The sequence below is a fragment of the Meleagris gallopavo genome, chromosome 20 (assembly GCF_905368555.1).
Source record: "Meleagris gallopavo chromosome 20, MGAL_WU_HG_1.1, whole genome shotgun sequence".
Taxonomy (NCBI): Eukaryota; Metazoa; Chordata; class Aves; order Galliformes; family Phasianidae; genus Meleagris; species Meleagris gallopavo.
The window spans coordinates 5,692,493-5,715,664 of record NC_139423.1 but is presented as its reverse complement, the minus strand read 5'-3'; the positions used below and the strand labels follow the sequence as shown (position 1 = coordinate 5,715,664).

General features: G+C 65.4%; 1 protein-coding gene across 6 annotated transcripts; it reads right to left on the bottom strand.

Moving 5' to 3' along the window:
* Positions 1–35: 35 nt before the first annotated feature.
* BAHCC1 (BAH domain and coiled-coil containing 1) lies at positions 36–23,157 on the bottom strand. Of its 6 annotated transcripts, none has more exons than XM_085239792.1 (27): positions 22,926–23,157; positions 21,701–21,962; positions 15,778–15,957; positions 14,903–15,025; positions 12,826–14,499; positions 12,651–12,756; positions 12,327–12,535; positions 12,068–12,235; positions 11,548–11,738; positions 11,053–11,410; positions 10,262–10,966; positions 8,915–9,099; positions 8,693–8,829; positions 8,164–8,265; positions 7,474–7,585; positions 7,142–7,388; positions 6,468–6,632; positions 6,048–6,382; positions 5,747–5,854; positions 5,431–5,675; positions 5,269–5,344; positions 4,890–4,998; positions 4,688–4,810; positions 4,428–4,601; positions 2,838–3,967; positions 1,935–2,171; positions 36–1,184 (listed from the first exon to the last, which is right to left on the bottom strand). In XM_085239792.1, exons 2-27 carry the CDS (start codon positions 21,858–21,860, stop codon positions 978–980), a joined length of 7,566 nt encoding a protein of 2,521 aa, XP_085095918.1. In that variant the 5' UTR covers positions 21,861–21,962; positions 22,926–23,157; the 3' UTR covers positions 36–977. The 6 variants fall into 6 exon arrangements, with proteins under 6 accessions (XP_085095918.1, XP_085095923.1, XP_085095922.1 ...); XM_085239797.1 differs by having other exon boundaries at positions 12,077–12,235; XM_085239796.1 differs by having other exon boundaries at positions 15,778–15,954.
* Between the last annotated feature and the right edge of the window lie 15 nt (positions 23,158–23,172).

The following is a 23,172-nucleotide window of genomic DNA, read 5'->3' as shown; positions in this document are numbered from 1 at the left end:
TGCACCCCCCCACACTGGGGACATCACACAGAACCAACGGTTCATATATTTATTCATAAGCCAAGTTATCAATAAAAAAGTTCCATACTAAAAGGCCTTTACATAGAGTTTGCTGTTCATAAAACCTTTATGTTTTTAATCCTTTTTTTTTTTCCTTTTTTTTTTTTTTTTTTTCCTTTCTGGTCATCACTTTTTTTTTTTAATTATTTTTAATTATTTTTTTTTTCCAGCTTTCTGTGTGTGTGTGTTTGTGGGTTTCGTGTTTATTCTTCTTCCTTTTTTTTTTTTTCTTTTTCTTTTTTTTTTTAGTGTTGACAACCGGAAAAGCCCCCCGCGGCTCTGTACACATTTACAGCGCTGGGGAAAAGGGGAGGGGCGGCCGGGGGGGGGCGGTGGGGCAGGCAGGGCAGGGCAGGGCGGGCCAGCGCCCCGCAGACCCCCCCGCTATTGCACCGCGGCCCCCCCACCGCCGCCCCCCCCCCCTATATACAGAGCCCCCCCCGCTGTCCTCATCCCAGCCAGGCTGGGGGGAAACAGTGCATGAATCGGACCCCCCCCGTCCCCCCCTCTCCCTTCCTCCCTCCCCGCGTTATTATTATTATTATTAATATTTTAATTCTCCTCCTTTGTTTGCTGTCGGGTTGTTTGTTTTGTTTTTTTTTTTTCCTCTTTTTTTTTTTTTTCCGTGTTTTTTTTTTTTTTTTTTTCTTTTTTTTCTCCATAAAACTTCCCGGAAGAAATAATAACAATATTTACACGCAAAATAAATAGAACAACACACCTGATTTCTGCTTTACCTGCTGGCAAACAGTCAGAGGTACTAAAGGGAAAGTATGGCTTGTGCGGGAGCTCCCCATCCCCCCTCCCCCTTCCCCCCCCCCCCCCCCCCCCGCGCAGCCCCAGGGCCGGGCCGGGCTTTGCATAATGGCCGGGGGGGGGGCGGGGGGCTGCGTGCCCCCTCCCCGCATCCCCATGGGTCAGCAGAGGACGGGCACTCCGTCGGCGGTGACGAGGCGGCCGGTGGTGGGGTCGTAGGTTCCCGCCAGGTAATAGAGGTCCTGGCGGTCCTGGTACTTCTTGCTGCGGGTCATTTGCTCGTAGTGCTCCCTGCCCACCACCTGGCACTTGTGGGAGATGGTCTGCACGTCGTTCTCGTCCTCGTGGCACGACTGGTACAGAGCGTTCTGCAGGGATGGGGGGTCACACGCTGGTACTCACTGCACTGCCTCCATCCCATTCCATCCCATCCCATCCCATCCCATCCCATCCCGTCCCCATCCCATCCCGTCCCGTCCCGTCCCGTCCCATCCCATCCCATCCCGTCCCGTCCCGTCCCGTCCCGTCCCGTCCCATCCCATCCCATCCCATCCCATCCCATCCCATCCCCAAACCTGTCCCCATCCTATCCCTATCCCCATCCCCATCCCCGTGCCCAAGCCTGTGTCCATCCCAACTCATTCCATTCCATCCCCAAACTTGTGCCCATCCTCATCCCATCCCCATCCCCAAACCTGTCCCCATCCTGTCCCTATCCCCATCCTCCATGCCCAAACCTGTGCCCATCCCATCCCACCCCCAAACCTGTTCCCATCTCAACTCATTCCATTCCATCCTATCCAATCCCATCCCCAAATCTGCTCCATTCCATCCCATCCCCATCTCCATCTCATCCCTAAACCTCTGCCCATCCCCTCCCACCCCCATCTCCATCCCTAAACCTGTGCCCATCCCATCCCATCCCCAAATCTGTGCCCATCCTATCCCCATCCCATCTCATCCCATCCCCATTCCGTCCGTATTCCATCCCAATCCCCACCCCCAAACCTGTGCCCATCCCATCCCCATCCTATCTCATCCCATCCCACTCCATCCCCAACCCTACCCCAAACCCACCCCCATCCCCAAACCTGTGCCCATACCACCCCACCCCACACCTTGCCGTCGCTCTGCCTCTTGCCCAGCTTGGTCTCCTCGGGGTGGTAAAACCACTTCACCTTCACCACCATGTTGCTGCCCCAGGACTCCCACATGCTCTCGATGCGCCCGATGTAGGGCAGGTTGGGCCGCCCGGCCGACAGGAAGACGGCGCAGTCCCCGATGCGCAGCGTCTCCTTGCCCCGCACGATGGCCTTATAGAACAGCTTCCGTGCCTTCCCCTTCATGCCCCGCCGCTGCAAGGAGCACACGGTCAGGGCACTGCACACCCCGACATCCCGCAGCACTCCCCATCCACCCTGTGCACCCACACCGCGCTCACACCCAGCATCCTGCACCCCGCAGTGCATCTGCACGCCTGCAGGTTGTGCTTCACGCTCCATGCGCTTGCTTGAAGCACCCTGCTCCCGTGGATCCTACCCGCTGCACTCTGCTCCGCGCACCGTGGGCCTGCACACCCCCAAGACCGTGCCCCATGTTCCATGTGTTCGCTCAAAGCACTCCGCATCCACAGATCCTACCCCGTGCACCACGTTCCATACGCCATGCTCATCCTATTTCATGCACCTTGCGTCCTTCCGTGCCTTTCTGCACCTACACATCCCGCACCATGCTCCAAGCGCTCTGCCCTACGCCCCCCGCATCCAGACATGCATCCACACACCCTGCGCTCCCTCTCAGCCACGCACCAAGCACACTGCACCACGCTCTCTGCGCCCACGCGCCCTACCGCGCTACAAACACTGTTCCACACACCCTGCACACCGCCATGCAGCTGTGCACCCCCAGACGCTGCTCTCAGCACGCGGCTCCACGCACCTCACCCCCGCGCACGGTGCCCCATGCTGCACACGCTCACTCTGAGCGCCCCACTGCTCTGCGCCCACCGGGGCCGACCGTACCTGCGTGGGGTTCCCCGACCACCTCCAGAGCTGGCGCGCGGGCAGGAAGGCGGAGATCTTTGGCCGGTTTTCCACCGAGGGCAGCCGCTGCCTCCGGGAGAACTCTTTGGCTTTGGAGAAGCTGAGGGCCTCCTTGCGCTTGAGCTTGGCCTTGGGGCCGGCGGCGGCCGCCTTGGTGAGGAAGCAGCGCTGCGGCGCGGAGCCTTTGGAGCGCAGAGCCTCGGGCTGCGCCAGCAGCGCCGGCACCGGGTGCGAGAGGCAGGTCTGCAGCAGCAGAGCCGAGTCCTCGTCCTCCGAGCTGTACGACGAGTCCTCGTTGTCGGAGGAGCAGAGGCTGGAGGTGGAGATGGAGCCGGAGCTGGAGGAGGTGGAGGAGCCCGAGGAAGAGGAGGACACCGACAGGCGGGTCATGAAGCGCGAGGGCACGTCGGCACCCAGCCCGCCCGCATCCTCCTCCTCATCCATGTCCGAGTAGGAGCTGTGGCAGTCGCTGTCGCAGTTCAGGCTGAACTCGGCCTGACCCGAGTACTTCCGCAGCGCCAGCCCCACGGGCAGCGGGTGCACGGCCGCCCTCCCCTTCCTCTCCTTGCCCAGCGCCGAGTGCGCGTAGCTGCTGGCCAGCGGCCGCTCCAGCTTGGCCCCGAAGTCCTTCTCGCCCAGCAGCAGGGCCTTGCAGTTCTTGTTCTTGGGGGACGTCACCCCTTCGTGGTCCAGCTTCACCAGGAACTCGCCGCCAGCCCTGCGCCGGCCGCCTTTGCCCATCTCAGCCTCCAGCCGCTCCGCCTTCTTGCAGCGCAGCAGCTTCTGTGCGGTCGGCAGCACCAGCCCGGCGCCGGCTCCGAAGGACGCGTAGGAGCTGGCGATGCGGCTGAACGAGTCGGCCCCGAAGCCGTTGCCGAAGACGGGAGCGGCGACGTGGTGGTGCACGGGGAACAGGGCCTCCTTGGCACGCAGCTTCTTGGTGCTGCCGTTCACCTGGAAGAGGTTCTGCAGCACGGCCGTGCCTTTGCTCGCCGCCTTCCGCTTCGTCTGCGCCACCGCCGACCAGCTGAGCAGAGGGCCGCCCCGCCGCCCCAGCGGCTCACCCAGCGCCGGCGCACGGCTGCCCGACAGCAGCTCCAGGGCTTTGCCTGCGGGGACAGCGGTCACAGCCTCAGTTCCGCACTGCATCCCCTCCTCCTGCATCCCTGCCTTTCCTCCCCACGCCTGCGTCTTTCCCTGCCTCCCCTCTCCCTGCCCACATCCCCGTCTCCTGCTAACCTCCCCATCTGCATTCCCTCCTTCCCTGCATCCTTTCTCCACGCCCACATTCTCTCTCTGGTCTTCTCCTTTCTATGCCTGCATCCCCTTTCCCTGCATCTCTCCATCTCCCCCCCATGCCCACCTCCCCACATTCCCTCTCCCTGTCTTCTCCCCTCCTCCACGCCACCAACCTCACAACTTCCTCTATCCACCCGCACCCCACCAACTCTGACATCGCACCACGCTGCCCCACGCCTGCACCTCTGCCCCTCTGCACCCCCCACAACATCCTCTCCCTCACCATTGCTAACGCCCAGCCACCCCATACTTATACCTCCCAGCCCATACCGCTTTTCTCCTTGCAGATCGCCTTCTTGCCCGAACTCCTGGGGCCCTTGGGGCCGTCGTGCCTCTCGGTGCACAGTCCGGGGGGCAGCTCGCCAGGGGAAGCCACATCGCCACAGGAGCGCTTGTTCCGCCGGCACGAGCTGGACACCAGCAGCGCAGGGGACGGCTCTGTGCCTGCGGGCAGAGCAGGGCTCAGCGCTGTCCCCGCACTCCCGTCCACCATCCCCATCTCATCCCCATCTCATCCCCATCCCACTCACATTGGATCTTGAAGTCAGGTGGCAGCAGACGGATGTTGGACACGGCGATGTGCCCCGTGTCCCCATCATCGAATTCCACCATCACCGCCTCAGGGTCGTCCTCCTCCTCGTCGCTGGAGGAGCCTGTGGCAGGGCAGGACGTGGGGCTGGGGCTGGACAGGGCCGTGCCCCCCACCCCGCTGCTGCCTCCACCACCCCTCACCTTGCACCACGTTCCCTGGGTACAGGCAGCGTGACTTCTGGCTCCAGTAGGCGCAGACGCGGGTGCCGGGAGGAAGGCTGCGCCGTGACTGTGGCCGCACGTCCAGGACCTGCGGGCAGCACAGGGCTGTGTGAGCCCTGTCCCCATCCCCATCCTTGTCCCCATTGCCATTCCCCCATCCCTATCCCTTTAGCTACTGGGTGGACCTTAAGACATTTGCACTAGGTGAACTTTGAAGGTTCCTTGCAATGGAATCATTCCTTTCCATGCAGTGCCATTCCATTTCATCCTATCCCATGACATTCCAAGCTATTCTACATCCATATCCTTGTCCCTGTCACCAATCCCCATCCCCGTTCCCATCCCCATCCCCACTCACTGCCTCCTGCAGCAGCTGTTCCTGTGAGTAGATGCGCTGCCGGTTCCCCCTCTCACCCTCGATGATGATGCTGTATCTGGGGAGAGGGGGGTGACAGAAGGGCTCAGCACTGCCACCCCACACCCCGCAGCTCTCCATCCCGCAGCCCCTGGCCCCACTCACATGTCAGGGGGCTGGATGGTGCGCACGCTGCCGGCATACAGCAGGCTGTCTTCCTTGGGGATGAGGATGTGCAGCCCGTCCCGCAGGTCTTCCTTCTGGATGGCACAGGTGTGGGGTGGGGGGGAGCGGCGCCCGCCTGCGCTGCCCTCCTCCTCCTCCTCCGAGAAGCTGCTGTTGTCGTCGAAGTCGAAGTCGTCCTCCACGGTGAAGCTCTCCAGCAGCTTGCTGACCGCCCGGCCCTTGCACTGTGGGACGGGAGCTCAGTGTGGGTGAGGGACACGGGTGTGGGGGCACGCTGTTTGTGGGGGCTGCTCACCTGCTTGCTGGCCACTTTGCTCTTCACCTTGCCCAGCTTCTTGCCCTTGCTCAGGATGGTTTTGGCACTCCGGGGTGAGAGGGCCAGCGAAAGGGCCCCGTTCTTCCGCTGCAGTGTGGGGACAGGAGGCTCAGACCCATTGGGGAGGGTCCCGGCACTCAGCCCTACCCCAGCCCCACGGTGCCGCCTGTGCCCCACCGACACATGCATCCCCTGTAAGCCCCACACCGCGCAGTCCCTCTGCCATCCCCAACAGCACCGACACCCGATGGCCCCCGGCACCCCCCAGCCTTGCACTCACCCGCAGTGCTGACTGCAGCACTTTGCTCTTGCGTGTGGCCTTCTTGAGCCGCTCGCTGGCCAGCCGTGCGCCGTCCTCCCTCGCCCCGAAGTGCCGGGGGTCCGCAGCACCAAACAGGCTGCAGGCGGAGGGGGGGGCGGCGGAGCTGGGGCCACCGGTTACGGCCGCCCGGAGGCTTTCTTTGGGTTTTGCCTTCAGCTTCTTCTTGCTGCTCCCCTCCTCGCAGCCGCCCGCTTTGCGCCGTGCCGGTACCTTCTCCAGCTTGCCGGCACCCGGCTTGCCCGGCCGCCGCTTGATCTTCACCTCGCCCTCAGGGCTGCCCAGGCGGCACGGGCCTGGGGGTGTGGGGGGAACAGGAATCAGCTCCCTCTGGCACCGCACAGGGGTCCCCCAAACCCCATCCTCCCCAAGTCCTGTTACCTAGCAGTCCCTGCCTTTCCTTTTTCTTCTTTGCCTTCTCGTTGGCCTCCATCTTCACCACAGAGGACGGGGAGGGCCCCAGCACAGCCATGGGCACTGAGGGCAGCAGAGACAGGTCGGGCTCCTCATCCCCATCATCGCTGTCTGAGTCCTCGTTGCGCCCATCTGCACGGTGGGGGGAAAGGGCTGAAGGACTCCTTGTGCCCTGTGGTGGCCCCAAACACCCCCTGTGCTGGGCAGGGTGAGAGGGGGGTCCCAGTCTTTGGGGGTACCCGGGTACAAGCGGTTCCTGAGCTGCGTGTGCAGCCTCCATGTAGCATCAGACCCTCACTGCAACAGTCCCTGGATTGCAGCAGTCTCATCTCCTTGCTCCATGCAGCCTCTCCGTGCTGTGCAGCTCACTGCACGCCCCCAGCCCCATGTGGGACCTCCCCAGGTAACGCAGGATCCCCTTTAGCCCCATGCTAGACACCCCCAGCCCCACATGGGGCCATCCCCGCTCCATGCAGGACACTCCAGCACCATGCCAGACTCCTCCAAACCCAAATGGGACTCCCTCAGCCCCACATAGACCCCCCAACTCCATGCAGGACCCCCTCAGCCCCATGTGAGATATTCCCAGCCCCACGTGAGACATCCCCAGTCCCGTGCAGGACTCCCATCCCTCTCTTTACCTTTGAAGCCAGGGATCTCACAGGGGTCGGGCTCCTGGGGCTGGTACTTGGCTGTGCCCTTGGAGCTCTTGGGACGGGCCAGCTTCTTCTGGATGCGGCTGCCAGGGTTAGGCTCTTTCCGTCGGAAGGGGCTGATGCCAGCAGGGAGCCCTTTGCTCTTCACTTTCTGCTTCAGCTGCGACACTTTGTGAGCCACCTTACAGGCCAGCTTGCTCTGCGCGCTGCTCTTCTTGCACCTCACCTTTTCCTGCAGAAGAAATGAACGGGGACGCTCAGGATGGGCAGCAGCCCCTCACCCCGCAGAGCCCGGCCCCGCAGCGGGGTGCACTCACCGCAGCCCCGGCCATGGCTCCGTACTGCTGCTCCAGTTTGCTGCGCTTCTTCTTGGGCTGTGGCTCGGCGCGCAGCTCGGCACACAGCAGGGACAGGCTGCTCTGCACCGCCCTGCGGGAGCGCGCCGTGGGCACCCACCGTCCCCCCTCGACCCACACACCCCTCCTATTTTTTCCCCCCGCAACCTTCACTCTCTTAAATGTTTTGTGACATAAAACCTCCAGATTAATTTTTTTTTTTTTTTTTCCTCTGTCTTAATTGAAGGAACCATTTAGTGCAGATTTAACTATTATTACCAAATCATCGGGCCTGATGCCGCGCGCGCACACACACTCCAATCGTGTTTGGACTAGCTCGGAGGATTTATGCAAATGGGCCTGTCGGGAGAGGCAATTTGTAGCAGAGAAGGACAATTATACAGGGCCCGTGAGTGTGAAAACGACTGCGCCGGGCGGCTAATGGATAATAATAAAGCGCCGGCAGCAATGAACACCACTGCAGCGTGACCAATGACTTTATACAGCGCAGATAAAGAGGCTTTTATGCAACGCTGCTCCCGCGTCCGGGCGGGGGGAGGCCCCGGGATGGAGACCCCCGCAGCCGGGGACGGCCCCACCACCCCCATCATAGGGTCGGTCCCTCTGTCCCCAACGCGGGGACAGGCGGGCGCGCGCCCCCCGCTCACTCACTTGACCTTGCGGCTCTCGGCCCGGCCCAGCGTGCTGCAGTGCTTGCGCTTCCTCGGCCGCCCCGGCCCGCGCCGCGCCGGGCTCCGCGAGCTCTCGTCGCGCCTGCAGCCGCGGGGCGAAACCGGGGGCAGCCTGAGCCGGGCTGAGTACGGCCGGAGCTCAGTGCACCGATGGGCGCTGCCCGCACGATGCTCCGCGCGGCCCCGAACTCACTGCGCTCGTGGGTGCCACCCCGAGTGATGCCACGGGGCTGAGAACGGCCCCCAACTCATCACATCGCTGAGCACCAGCCGCGACACCGCCGGGCTGAGCTCAGCCCTGAGAACTCATCGCACTGATGAGTGCTGCCCTTGCAATGTTACCAGGCTGAGCGCAGCCCCGAACTCATCACACCGGTGAGTGCTGTGCCTTGATGCCTTTGGGCTGAGCACTGCCTCATACTCACTGCACCGGTGACAACCATGCAGCCCCCAGTCCCAACCCCAGGGCTGCAACCCCCCGTGGGACAGGGATAGGGATGGGGACCTACTCGTGGTCATGCCGCCGCTGCAGCTTCACCAGCTCACGCTGCTTCTCCTTGTAGCGCCGCTGCAGCTCAGCCAGCCGCATCCGCACCTCCACCTCCTGAGTGTTGAGCTGCTCAATGGCCGCCTTCAGTGGGCACACCTGGGGACGGGGACACGGCCGTTCACCCCGGGCACGGCTCACCCAGCATGGCACAGTGGTGCGGGGCGGGGGGACGCTCACTCACCGCCTTGGTTTTGGGGGTCCAGGTGTACTTGCGGCGCGGCACGCGGGCACGGGGCGGCGGGGAGGCGGGCAGGGGGCTGAGTGCTGGGGGGCTGCCCTCCCGGCTGGCCGCCTCCACTAGCGACCAGGCAGCTGCCACCGTGGCCAGGTTTTGTAGGTTGAAGGCCAGCAGGTCCTCGTCCTCCCCTGCCGAGAGCTGAGGTCAGCAGGGATGCACCAGGACCACCCTGTCACATCCCAGCGCACGCTGCACTGGAGTGGCACAAACCACACGTATGGGGGCAGCACCCATGGGTGGGCTTAGGGAGCATTCCCAGAGGCTTGGGGATCTGGGAGCAGGGCACACAGGGGTCTGTGGGGTACGGGGTGCTGCATGCACACACTGCCACAGCACATCCACAAAGCGTGGGGATGGCACAAAGGGCGTAGTGTGTCCCCAGAGAGCTGCAGGGGTGGTGCATGGCAGCAGCCAGCGATGAACTCATCGGTGTACAGAGCCAAGGCCAGGGTGGGGAGGGACACAGTGATGCGCCCCAACCAGAGCCCCATCCGTGGGAAGGGGATCCGCGGGGACTCCATGGCCCCCACACACAGACCCACAGCCCCATAGCAAGGTACGGCCAGCACCGAGCACGCAGGGCCCCGCGGCCGCCCGCCCGCTGCAGAGGCGCTGGGGAGGTGCCAGGGCCTTCCCTGCAGGGGCCCCCGGGATTCCCTGGGGAAGCCGAGCTGGGAGGGAATCCCGGCGCCTGTCTGGAGCCAGCGCTGGAGCAGAGCCCCAAAGACGGACCTGGGCTGTGAGCAGGGCTCTGCTGTGGGCACCGTGCTGCTGCAGCACACCACGTGCAAAAGGCACATGCAGCCCTGCACAGCGAAGACGTGATTCAAACACACACAAAGCCCTGAGCTGCAGAGAGTGCAAGCATGCAAAAAGCCCTGCACTGCAAATGTACAGGGAAACACAGGCAGCAGCCTGTGCCGCAAACATACGGATCATGCACACACAAGCTCTGCAGTGGAAACATGCACATGGTCCCGCTCTGCAAATACGTGCACAGCGCTGCACCGTGAGCACGCACAGCTCGTGCATGCAGCGCTGCGCTGTGAAGTCACACAAAGCCCTGCACTGCCAGCACGGCATTCACACGGCCCTGTGCTGTGAATGCACACTGCGAGTGTGCACACAGCCCCTCCTCTGCTGCACAGCATGCACTCTGCCCAGCACAGCCCTGCACACATGCTGCAGCCCCTCCACTGCACGACCTCTGCGTTGCATGCACCGCACAGAGAATCCCTGGGAGGCACCGGGGGGCACAGCAATGGGGAGGGGGCACACAGGGCTGCTCACCTTCCATGGCCAAGTCACAGCGGCGTTGGCGCAGCTCCAGTTCGGCCAGCTCGCTGAGCAGCGCGATGCCAGGCAGTCCCACAGTGCAGGGTGCAGGAGAAGGGGGTGCTGGGGGGGGCTCCCCGGGGGACTCCAGCGCTGGCAGCTCCCCCAGGTCGATGCCGGCGGCGATGAGAGCCTCCAGCCCTCCTGTGCAGCACTGCTGCCTGCTGGGTGCACGGTTGGGGCCGTCGCCCTCCTCCTCCTCATCACAGCTGCCCTCCGGCCCTGAGCCTTCGCTGTCGCCTTCTTCCTCTTCTTCATCCTCCTCCTCCTCCTCCTCCTCCTCCTCCTCTCCATCTGGGGGGCCCAGCGGGGAGGATCCCTCTGTGGGCACCGGGTGCTGCTGCTCTGCAGAGCTCTGCTCCAACACCGCCGCCGTTTCCCTGCACGCCCCAAAGTTCTCCTCTCCGGGCACAGCGCCCGGCGCCGCAGCCAGCAGCAGGTGGTGCCGGTGCAGCACGGCACCCGGACCCTCGGCTGCAGCCCCGGTGGATGGCAGCTCCCGCGCAGCAATGGGCTCCTCAGCCGGGCTGAAGGTCCGTGACTGCTCGGGCTCAGCTGGCGGGGAGCCTGCCTGCATGGTGTCGGGGTCGGCGGGCTCGGCGGGGGGCACCTCTGAGAAGCCCATGCTGGACGCGGGGTAGCTGTACCCCGGAGGCAGGTCTGCGGGGAGCGAGTGATGCTCAGTGTGAGCTCAAACGCCCATCCCCACCTCCTTCTCCTCCTCCTCCTCGCTGCCGTGCCCCTACCTGGCTCCAGGGACTTGGGGTAGTCACGGGGCGGCTGTCCCTCCCCACGCTTGTCCTCGCCGTCGCTGCCCTTGCTCTGCACGGGGACGGGGCTGTCAGCCGGGGAGCGCGGGGCCACGGCAGAGCTGGCAGTGGGGCAGACGGGTAAAGTGCAGGGGGCCGTGGGGAGCGCCACGGGGCACTTGGCCGGGTGCCGCAGGGCCGGGGAGTGGCAGCAAGGGGACAGCTTGGGAGGCCCAGGTGCAGCCGAGGACATGCCCTTGGCCGGGGGGTTTAAGGCAACTGCTTTGTGAGAAGGCTTGAGGGGCTTCTCGGGACCCACGTTCTCCAGCTCCAGGGGCTGCTCCTCCGGCTTGCGCTGCGGGGAATGAGGTCAGCATGTGCCCCTGCAACACATCCAGCCCCGCATCCCACCCAGCAGCATCCCACCTCACCGTCCCAGCCCTGCATCCCACCCCAACGCAGCCCCCACGCATCCCCACGTCCCCATGGCACCTGGACGTGAGCCTGGCGCTGGATCTCGAGGGCCTGGGCCGCCCGCTGCTGCTGCAGGGCGTAGAGCTCCTGCTGTCGCAGGAACTGGGAGCGCGAGTACACAGGCAGCTGCCCCGTGTGCTGCAGGTGGGCGCCGGGACCCCGGCCTGGGTACATGGGGGGCCACAGTGACGCCTGGTCCATCACGTCAGCTGCAAGCAATGGTGGGGGGAGGAGGAGTCAACAGTGGACCCAAGAGAGGGTCATCCTGCAGACCCCAAAGGTGCATTTCCTCACACCCTGCACCCACAGGGACCCCCCATCTTCCACCCTTGCACCACATCTGCACCCACGTGGATTCCCCCATTGTCAATCCCTGCAACTCCCCCAGCACAGACGAGGACGTGGGATGGGGTCATCCTGCAGGTCCTAAACGCACACCCCCGGAATCCCGTCGCACATCCCTGCACTCCCAGCATCACCCCAAGGCCCCCCCCAAGCACAAAGCGAGGATGCCCCGCAGTCACCCCCCCACACCCACCAGCCTCACCCAGCGTGTGGGGGGTGCCGTGGGCAGGGGGCTCAGTGGGCAGGATGACGAGCTGGGTGGGGGGCTCCTGGGAGAGGGGGAAGACGGGCTGCATGGTGCTGGGCATGGAGGTGGGGAAGGCGGGTGGCAGGTTCTGGTGCAGCGCGGGGTGGCCAATGCCTGGGGAGGGGGGAGAAGGGCAAAATGGGGCTGTCAGCAGTGGGGTGAGGGGGGCAGCCCCATGCTCCCGTGTCCCCCCTGTGGCACCGACCGTAGGAGTGCCCCCCCATCCAGATGGAGGGGCTGCGGGTGCGGGGCAGCCAATGCGTGTGCGCCGGGTGTGCGTGGGCAGCCGGGTCCCCCCCGAGCTGCCCTGCTGGCAGCGAGGAGCCCCCCGCCATCATCAGGTGGGGGGTGAGGTCTCCGGGACAACCCCCAGAGGGGTGCATCCGTGCAAACTCCACCAGCTCCTTGTTGTCCCTGGGGGAGAAACAGACCTTGGTGGCACATGGCATTGAGCGGCACCGTGCCACGCTTAAGTGGGTAACACCGTAAAGGGGAGCCCCATTCCCATCCCCCCTGGCGTGGCACTCACTGGAGCAGCAGCTCTCGTCCCGGCAGCCCCAGGCGCTCCTCGCAGAGCCGTCCCCTCTCCTCCTCTGCCTCCAGGTCGATGACGTGCATGGGCCGCGTGGTGCCGGCTGTGAGAAGACAGAGGTGAGCGCAGCCCCAAAGGGACCCCCAGGCCCCCGCCACCCCCCAGCCCTTACCTTTGATGCCAGCGGCCGTCCTGCCCTGCCGGCCGGACCCACTGCCATAGGAAGGCTCAGGACGGCTCAGCGTATCCTTCTGCCGCGCCACGGCCACGGCGATGCCCACCGGTGGCTGCCGCACCTCACCCTCGCCGTGCCCCAGCTCGTGCTCGCGGCTCCGGGCGCAGTCCGGCAGCTCCGGCTGCCCCTTGGCCGGGGGGGGGAACTTGGCATCCTGGTGGGCGCAGCTGCCCTTGATGCCGCCCAGCCCCACGAAGGGAGCGGCCTTCTGACCCACGATAAGTGCTTGGTTGCTGTACTTGAGGAGGTTCTTCATGGCCGAGACCTCATCCGGGGGGGTGGGCATATCCTGGCTCAGCACCGAGCCCTGAGTCATCAGTGCAGCCTGCTGCAGACCCGTGCCAAAGGGGTCCAGGTAGGAACCCTTCCTCTCCTCCGCCATGCCCATGGGGGGGCCCTGGCCCTGCACGCCCCAGGGGGGCAGGGGGGGTGCGGTGTAGCCCAGCGAGTTCAGCTCCAGAGCTTTGCGCTGACCCTCGGACTGTTCCGCCTCGACGCCGGTGCCGTGCTGCTGGTGCCGGATCCGCGCCACCTTCTGCGGGGGGGGCTCCTTGGGGCCCTTCTCTAAAGTGCAGCAGGAGGGGCCCAGCTTGGCGCCCAGCGGCTCACCGTGGTGTGGGGCGCGGGCGCAGTCGGGGGCAGGCGGCACCTCGAAGTACCCCTTCTCCAGGGCGCCCTTGGGCGGGGGGCCGAGGGCAGCATAGGGGGTCCCCTCGGCCGCCCCCCCGCCCCCGCCCCCCAGGTACTCCAAGCCCTTCAGCCGCGCGCCGGGGCCGCCCCACTCCATCCTGCGCTCGGCTTTGCCCTCAGCTTTGCCGTGGTGGAACGCGGCCCCGTAGGCAGCGCCGGGGTTCTCGGCGTCGCCGTGCCGCTCCTTGCCCTCGGCGCGCTCCATCCCGCAGCCCTCGGCCGCCACCTGGAAAGAGCGGCTCTTGTCCGTCAGGTGTCCCACCGAAGGCACGAAGGTGGCACCGCTCAGCTTCAGCTCCCGCCCGCCCTTCTCCGGCAGCGGGCACAGCACGTCGGGGCCGGCGTGCAGCTGCAGACAGGGGAAGGAACCGGCGGCCGCGGCGCCGAGCGGGGCCGGACCAGCGGGCACGGCGTAGGACACGGCGTGGTGCAGCATCTGCCGCCGCTCCAGGCACTCTCCGTACGCCGGGGGGGCTTCGGGGGCGGCGGGCTCACGGCACGGCTCCTTGGCGCAGCGCACGGCGCGGGGCAGAGCGCTGCCGGCACAGCTGGGCAGCGCGGCGCGGCCGTCGCCCTCCAGCCCCTTGGCACCCAGCAGGCAGGAGGGCAGGTGCTTGGCGCCCGCCCGGGGGGGCAGCCCCTCCTTGCAGTGCCCCTCGGGTGGCACCGGCAGCACGGCGCGGTGCCGCTCCTTGCCGTCGTCCTCCGGCACCCGTTCCTTGCCGTCCGCTTTGCTCGCCTTCTCCTTGGCCGCAAGGAAGCGGTCGTAGTCCTTGGGGGTCTTGGGCAGGGGGCCGGCGTCGCGCTCGCGGCTGCAGGAGCCGGCGGGGGGGCCGGGGGCGGCGCGGGCGATGCCGGGGAAGCCGTGGCCGGCGGGGAGCAGGGCGGGCTGGGCGGGCAGGTTGCGCAGGTAGAAGTTATCTGTGGGGCGAGAGGAGCGGGTCAGCCCCTCCGGCACCGCGCAGTGTGCGCCTCCGCGGCCGTGCCAGCGCCCCGCTAACGAGAGGAGGAGCGCGGGGAAAGGCACGGCCTAATTAGCTCCATTACCCACCCAAACAATGTTCCCTATTAAGCGCCCGCCACAATATTTTGAAAAGCGAGAGTGGCAGCTGGGACGGCTGCCCACCACCCTGCACCCACGGCTCTGCTCCATCCCGGGCACACGCCACCTACTCCAGCAACAGCCCTCTGGGGGCACCCAGGGATGGGCACCGCGTCCCTGCACACAGCACTGTGTCCTGCAGCCCCCACGCTCCAGGATGAATCCCCCACAGGCACCGCAGTGCCATCCCCAGTGCCACTCCGCTGCCACCCTGGTACCTGCCTTTCTGGCTCTCATAGAAGCGATGCTGGCTGTAGAGGACGTTACTGTTCCCGTGGTGGTCCAGGTGACTCATGGGCAGGAAGGTGGATGCCAGGCTCCCGGAGAAGCGGGGGTACCCCGGTGCTGTGGGGGGTGCAGCGGTCAGGGGGCCGCTTGCTGCACGGTGCCACCCATCGTGATGCACACACATGTGCCACGTGTGCAGCTCTCCGTGCACGCTCTGCCCTCACCTCGCCATGCAGGGGCCGTGACCCCAGCCCAATATACACCCCCTGCTCAGGGCAGCCCGGCACAGCGTGGAACTCCCCAACCCGGCTGAGCCGTCCGTCAGCCGCGTGTGCTGCCCGGTCCCCCCCGGCCCCCCCCGTGCGGCACGCAGGCCCCGGCACGCCGGCAGCCAGCTGGCAGCCGCTCAAACTACCAGCTGGGCTGGGAGCCAGGGCCCTGCGCCAGCACCACCGCCCCACGTCTTAACTCTGTCGGCCCCCGCTCAGGTGGGGCCGGGGCAACGGCGCGCCGGGGGAACACCGCAGGGCTGCCCCCTCCCACCGCAGCCCCGATGAACCGCAGCTGCAGCTCATCACGGCACAGCGGTGGTTCCCATCATCCCAGCTCTCCACTGCACATGCAGCACCCAGGGGTCCCGCAGCACCTCCAGCGTCCGAGTGCACCCCAGACTCAGCACCGCAGAGTGCCCACCTGTGCCATGAGCCGCCCGGGCTTCAGCCCAGTTCTGTGCACAGTGCTGGGGGACAGCACCTTCATCTGCAGCCCCACAACACCCCCTGCATGCAGCACAACAAGCCTTGTCTCATCCTGGGAGGGGGGTCTGTGGGACGTGCTCCCCTCTGCACAGCGCCCAGGTGCCCACTCACCTTCATGGGAGTGTGAGAACCAGATCTGGGAGGTGCCGGAGTGCGGCCCGCGGAAAGCCGGCTCTGGGGGGGAGGTGGTGGGGCCCGAGGGGTGGCTGGGAGCCCCCGAGCCCAGGCTGCCACTCAGGAAGCTCCCCATGAAGGACGAGGCGGGTGCACTCCCCATCAGTCCGCTCCCTGCTGCGGGGTGAGAGAAGACAGTCAGGGGGTGCCCTGAGCCACGCCTTGCACCCACATCCTCAGCTCCCGCTGTGCTGGTACAGTCACTCACCCCCTGCCCTTGCACAGCTGTGCACAGACACCTGTTGTAGGGCCGCGTGTGTGCAGCATCCCTCGTGCATGCTACTTGTGCACACACACATCTTGTGCACACACACTTGACCACACATCTCCCCGGTGTGACTGCACGAGGAGCGCCCGTGCCCTGTCCCCGTGTGTGCACCCCATGCACATGCGTGCAGCTCCCTGCGACCCCAGCACTGAGCTGCTGTGGGCAACCCCTTGCTGTGCCATGCTGTGCCAAGCCAGACAGATGGGGTACACGGAACCATGCTGCTCCCAGTGGGGCAGCTGCCAGCCGCAGCAGCCGGAGCGCTGCCAGTGCCCGGGAGGCGGTGACACAAAGGCTGGGGACATGGGGACAGCCGCCTGCGACCAGGGCACGGCTCCTTGGAGCAACGCCGGTGCATCAGGCGCTGCTTTGTCAGTGTGCATGTGTGTGTCCATGCACACGTGTGCAGGGAGGACAGCACAGCAGAGGATGGGGAGGGCAGAGGGCAGCCCCCGCCCTGCGGCCCGGGGGGCACCGGGCGCCCCGCAGGGACACCCCTGCCCCGCTCTTCGGGCCAAGCTGTGAGGTCATGGTGGAAACATCGGAGCCGGTAGCCAGCAGCCCCTCCACGCTTGGCCCCACTCCTGCCTGCATGTGTTTGCCGACGTGGGCTGGCGGGGCCGCGGCCGCTCGGCCCTTCCCTGGCTCGGCACGGCTCGGCACGGCTCGGCACAGAGGACCGGTGCTGGCCGCCCGCCCGGCCGGTGCAGGAAGTGATGCTTTGCTTTCTAAGCCTGCCCACGCTCCCAGGCTAATCCTGCCGGGATGCCTCTGGGATGAGTGTCGGGGATGTGGTTTCAGGCAGCTCGCTCCTTCCTGCGCCGGCCATCGGGGCCGCGTGGGTCGGGGGCACGGCCGCAGCCCACTGTGGCCCTGGGAACGGCCCCCACGCCTGGGTCGGGACGCGGCACTGCGGTGACGGAGCAGAGGGACCGTGGTGCGGAGCTGGGAACGGCGACGCAGTGAGCTCGGCAGGAAGCCGAGGGCTCCAGAAGGAGCCTCTTCTGGAAGCTGTGAAAAAGGCTGTGAAAAACACACAGCACACACACGGGGCCGGAGCGCACCCTCCCTGCGCGTCCCATCCATGACTCACGCCCCCTGGCACGGATGGATCCCCAGGCGCATGCAGGCCCCCACGTTCCCACCCCGCTCGCACGCTCGGCTCTGCTCGAAGCCCTTCCCACGGCCTCGGTTCTCCCAGTGCGGGGCTGTGGGACGAAGGGCTTCTGAGGCTGTGCGGAACTCATCTCACCCCACAGCCACGCAGCACAAGGCGGTGCCATCCCACAGCCCCACGGCCGGGAACTCCCTGGCATCACTGCCTGTACCCCGAGGCCAGCGCTGTGACTCAGCCCTGCTGGCACCGCTCTCGGCTCTGCACCAGCACCAAACTCCCCACACTGATAGCCAGCGGGACCAGGACTCAGGGCACAGCCGTGGGGTCATCCCCGGTGTGCCCGCATCTGTGCCAACCACGGCACAGCACACAACCACTCGTGTCCCGCTGCCACTGCAGCATGAGCAGGGAAACCGAGGCACAGTGGGGACATACAGTGGGATTTGGGATCCCCCAATCGAGGCTGGACTGGACAGAGGAAAGGGTTAAAAGCGGAGCTCACCGCACTGCGTTCTGATCCCCGTTCTGATCCCCGGCCAAACCGTGGGGGCCGGGAAGCCCGGGGGGAGCGTGGGGGTTTTTCTGCAGGACAGCCCCAAGCCACCACCGGGTCACCGCAGCACCGAGTGCGCCCGGCCTCAGCGCGTCCCGCAGGGATGGGCAGCGGGGGGTCAGGAAGGGTGTGAGCCCCCCCAGCGCCGCGCTTCGCCCCCGCGCCCGGTCCGGCACAGATGAGAATGTGTTGGGAAGACAGAAAAGATTCCCCTGGTGCTGAGTGGGGCCGCAGGAGCACTCCGGCCACATCTGCTCCGGCTGAGCTGCTTGCTGGGCGCCCGCCCGGAGCGGGGTGCGGGGCCACGGGCACACAACCAAAGCAGCGCTGCCGGGAAAGGGAGGGGGTCCCCGGCCGTGCACCCACGCAGCATCCCTCCCTTCTTCCCTCCCTCCCTCTCTCTCTGGGAAGGCCCCGGCTTTTCCCACGCCCCACTGCTCCCAACCTCACCAAGGCACGGGGGTCACGCACACCATGCCCCGGTACAAAGGTCACCCCCTCCTGCCCCCCTCGGGATGCAGCGGGGGCACCAGGACACGGGGCTGGAAGAGGGGCACTGCCCTCAGGATGCTGTCACCGCGGTGTCCCCGGGGCTGCCCCGCGTGCGCGGCTGCGACGTGAGCACCCCGTGGGGTTGGGTTACTCCCTCGGCTATTTCAGGGCTGGAACATTCCTAGCGGGGCCGTGGCTGGGGCTGCACGCCGAGATGTGGGGCTGGAGGCGACCCCCCCCCACCGGGGTCACCGGGACAGCACACATGGGACGTGGCGCGTGAGACTGAGGGCACAGCAGAGCCCTGGACCCCTCTCTGGGGACACCCCCCTGCACGGCCCCCTCCTCATCCCAGCACGATGACAACACTGCGATCATTAATAACCCCACGTCTGCCAGACAGCCCTGGAGGTGCCACTCCCAGCTCTGGGGACCCCACTGGGAGGTGCTGGGGATGCCCCCCCTCACCACATCATGCTCCCCTCCGTGCAAAGCGCGTTTTAACCCAACGTGGCCCCTTTAAATATTTGGCAAATAGCAAATAAGTGTAATATAATTTCCCCGCCGTTATAATTTAAGATTAATCCATATTGTTATGGCACTAAATAAATGCTGTAATATTGAAACGCCGTTCAAATTAGCTTGACAGAGTGCCAGAAGTACAATTAAAATGTTATCCGATGGGTAATCACAAGGCAGTCTCTCCGTGCTAAGTGCCACTTGCAATCTGTCGTCTTTTGACGGAGGGAAGGGGAGGACGGAACAGAGCAGGGCTGCACGCCGCTCCATGCACGCCGCTCACGAGGACGGTGCAAGCTCCTTGCACGACTGAAGCACGCTGCACGGTTGGCACGCGGCTCGGCACACTGCCGTCGCACACCGTGTGCCCCCCGTTGCTGCAGAGGCCATTTTGGGAGCAGCTCCGTGCCCTACAATAGGATGGGGCTGCGGGGAAGCCAGGAAGGCGCGGGGCTGTCCGTCCCCCCGCTCAGCCCTATTCACCCCTATTCACCCCATGCAAATCCCCTCGTGCAAAGCGTATAGGAAACCTCACCCTGTGCATGCACGGGGGTCCTTGTGCACAAAGCAGAGGCGAAGGCAGCAAAGCACTGCACCCCTCCCACGGGTCGCTGCCGGGCCCAGGAGACCCCCGGGTGTCCCGGCAGGGCTGAGCGCTGCCAGTGCCGGGGTTGGAGGCGCAGCTCCGTGCCCATCTGTTTCGTTTTACGGAGCGGATAAAGAAGAACTCCAAGAATGAGATTATTGGGTGAGTGTTTATTTACCCGCTATCGCGGGCAGGAGGGAGGGGCCGCAGTTCAAAGCCCGTGCGAATCTTTGCAAAGTCACTCCATCGCCAAATCTGCTATTTTTACGTCCCGCTAGCACTGCCCGCCCGGCTGTTGGCACGGGGACACGGAGCGGCTGCGTGGGGGGGGGGACAGAAGCATCCGAGGGGTTGGGGGGAATTGCAGCTGCGGGCCCTCCCTCTGGGCTCAGCCCTGAGCCCCCAGCGCTGCCCCCAGCCCACACCACGGGGTCACCGCCTGAGCGCCGGAGGACAAAGGAGGGATGGAGGGGGAGGACACGCAGCCACCCCCCCTCCCCCCGTTGGATCCCAATCCCAACCCGTGCACAGATGGACCCACCCCAGCACGATTCCATGAGATTCGGGTTTCTCAGCATCCTGCTTTCCTTTTCCCCGACACATGTGCGCTCCCCACCCCCCCCAACCCCGCAGTAATCTTCCACAGAAGTGTCACTAATAAGGAGTAGACAAGTTAATCTCAAAATCTGTTTTAACTTTGACACCTACTTTTCAGAACGCGGAGCAATCCCAGCACCGCAGCCCCCACGGCCCCGGATAGCCCCAAGCCCAGCTCTAGGCGAATCCCCCAAAACCCCCCATTGTGGGGCCACAAGGCCAAGCAGTAGCCCCCCCATCCCCACCTGTTTTAGGGCCCAGCCCCGTCCCAGCAGCGCTCGGCCCGAACCCGGAATGCAACGCACAGCTGTAGGGAGGAGAGCACAGCACCGGCGCTGCAAACTGCACGGCAGCACCGGGGTGCAAAACGGCAGCGGGGTGCAGAGCGGGAGAAGGTTGCAAAGCAGCAGCGGGGCCACGGAGCACCGGCAGCACTGCAAACCCAGACTGCGTGGTTGGGATGCAGAACGGCACCGCGCGGCCGGGCTGCAAAGCGGCACCGCGATGCAAACCGGCGTAGGGCTGCAGCCCGGCCCCGGCCGCAAAGCAGTGCAGGGGTTGCAGCGTGTCCGTGCTGCAGAGCAGTCCTGCTGGCAGCACAGCTCTGTGCCGCTGCCGCTGCGCCGCGATCCCGGCTGTGGGTTAATCCATAAATACATCACAAGGGCAAAAATCGCAGCCCTGACGCCGCTCCGGCCGCGTTTCCCTCCCTCAGCTCACCCTGGGGGTGCTTCCCCCTCACCCCCTCGCCCCCCCATCCCCGTATCAATGTGGCTGAGCCCCCCCGGCCCGTCTCACATCCAAAAGCAGCCGCCATCCGAAGCGCCGCTCCGCCACAACCGCGCGGCCCTCAGCGACGCCTTTCACCAAACAACGCTACAACATTATTTCTCCCCCTCGTTTTTTTTTTTTTCCTTTCCTTTAAACCCCCCTTTCTCAGGGTTCCTTCCGAATCCCCCCAGCCCCGCTCAGCAGTGCCTCCTGGGAGCTGTAGTCCGACCCGGAGCCATTTGGGGAGCTCAGTTGCCCGCAGTGCCGGCGCTGCTCAGCCCCGTGCCGCGGCCGAACGGCTCCGGTGCCAACAGCGCCGAATATTTTTAGCTCTTTCTGTTGTTGGCTTTGGCTTCTTTTTTTTTTTTTTTCTTTCTTTTTTTTTTTTCCTCCTTTCCCTCTCCCCCCCCCCTTCTTTTTTTAATTTTTTTTTTTTAATATAAAATAATAATAATTCGTGCCACGGTATTTTTAGCCCCAGCTCCGCGCTACGCCTCGCAGCACCGCTCTGCTTTTGGACTCCCAATGTATTTCCCTCCCCTCCCCAACCTCCGGGGCCGCTCCGTGGCCGCAGCCACAAAGCGAAACCGCTCCGGAGGGGTCCGTTCCGCGCTCCCCCCTTCACCCGCAGCCCCCCCGGCGCGGCCCGGCCGTGCCCCCCGCCCTAATCCACGCACTAATTGTAATCCCATTACAGCAGAGCGAATTCGAGCCGGGCAGCAAAACGGCGACGGGAGCCGCGGCGACGGGAGCCGCGGCTCCGCGCCCCCCCCGCACCGCGCACAAAGCCGCGGCCGCGCTCCGCCGCATTCTTTTTCCACCGCCCATAACGGCGCCGTTGTTCTCCCCGCAGCACCCCGCACCCCTTTATAAAAAATTATTCTTTTTATTTTTTTTTTTTCCTCCCTGAATTTAATCTTCCCCCGACAAACCCCCCACCTCAACGCAGCCGCTGACCTGAGTGCGTGGCCATGGAGATGGGCGCGGGGAAGAACTTGGCGGGCTGGAAGGGGCCGGGGGGCGCCGAGCCCGGGCCGCGCCCCGCACCGTGCCGCTGTCCGAGGCCGCCCCGCTCCGGCAGCAGCCGCGGGGCGGGCGCGAAGTCGCGGCCGTCCATGGCGGGGCCGGGCCGGGGCTCTCAGCGCCGCTCCGGGCCGGGCCGGGCGTCGCGGGGCCGAGCAGCGCAGGGCCGGAGCTGCGGGCTCATGGTGCTGCGCTCCTGGGGAACGAGAGAGAAAGCAGAGCGTGAGCGCGGCCTGCCCGCACCGCGACCCGCATCCCGCCGCCGGATTTCCCCGCCGCCCGGAGCCGCCGATATCCCCGCCGCTCCCGGTGCGCGGCTCCGCGTTTCCCCGCCGCTCCGCCGCGCGATTCCGCTCTCGTTCCGCCGCTCCCGGCGCGCCGTTCCCCGCTTCTCCCGATCCGCGATCCCGGCGCCGCGCGGTCCGTAATTTCCCCGAATCTCCGGCGCTCCGGCGGAACCGATTTTCCTTCCCCTCCCGCTTCCCGGCCCCCATTTCCCCTCTCGCCGCCGCACCACCCCTCGTTTTTCCGCTACTCCCGCCGCGTTCTCCCCGTTCTCCAGCCGTTCCCCGACACGAACCGCCCCGCCGTCCCCGCTCCCCGGCGCGCCGCTCGGCACGGCCGCGTTCCCCCGAGCCCCGCATCCCCGCGGTGCCATCCACGGCTCTAGCAGCCCTCCTCCGGGCCGGTCTTTCCCGTTCTCTCGGTGCCCGCCGCTCGGAGGCCGCACAAAGCGCCGGGGCCCGTCGGGGCTTTGCATTGTTCTCGGCGGCGGCGGTCGGGCCGATCCCGCGGGGTGGCGGCACCGGGGCCGGGCGGGCGGCGGCGAACAAAGAGGGAGAGCGGAGCGGAGCGCGGCGCCGGGACCCCGCGGCCCCTCCCGAGCGCGGACGGCCGCGGGGCGCTCGGCGGGGGAGAAGAGAGCGAGCGGAAAAATGTGTATTTAAAAATAACAACCATCATCATAGGAATGAAATAAAAAAAATCCAAACATTAAAAAAAAAAAGAAAAGCGACGCAAGAAAAAAAAAAACAACACAATTTTATTTTTAAACGCGCGCGCAAAAAAAAATTAAAAAGCGCAAAAAAAAAATTAAAATAAAACCCCCCAAACAACAACAACAACACCAACAAAATCCCATTTAATTGCAGTTACTTACGGGAGGGGCGTTCCGCGCGCGGGGCGAGGGCACGGCGGAGCGGCGCGGGGCGGCCCTGGCGGGGTGCGCACGGAGCTCCGCCGGTACCCGCGCACTGCCCATGCACCGGCTGCTCCTGCAGAAAGGGAGCGGGGGCCCCGCCGCGCCTCCCCGCCCGCCGCGCACTCCGCCGCGCGACGCGCCCCGCATGCTAATAAGCGCGTGCCGCGCGCGCGCCCCCTGATTGGCCGCCGCGCGGCGCTCGCGC

Coding starts and splice junctions, on each gene's coding strand:
- BAHCC1 (XM_085239792.1), bottom strand. CDS start 21,860: ATGGACGGCCGCGACTTCGCGCCCGCCCCGCGGCTGCTGCCGGAGCGG. Junction 15,026..15,777: donor GTTCTCACACTCCCATGAAG/GTGAGTGGGCAC, acceptor CACCCCCCACAG/CACCGGGGTACCCCCGCTTC. Junction 9,100..10,261: donor CTGTGACTTGGCCATGGAAG/GTGAGCAGCCCT, acceptor AGCTCTCGGCAG/GGGAGGACGAGGACCTGCTG.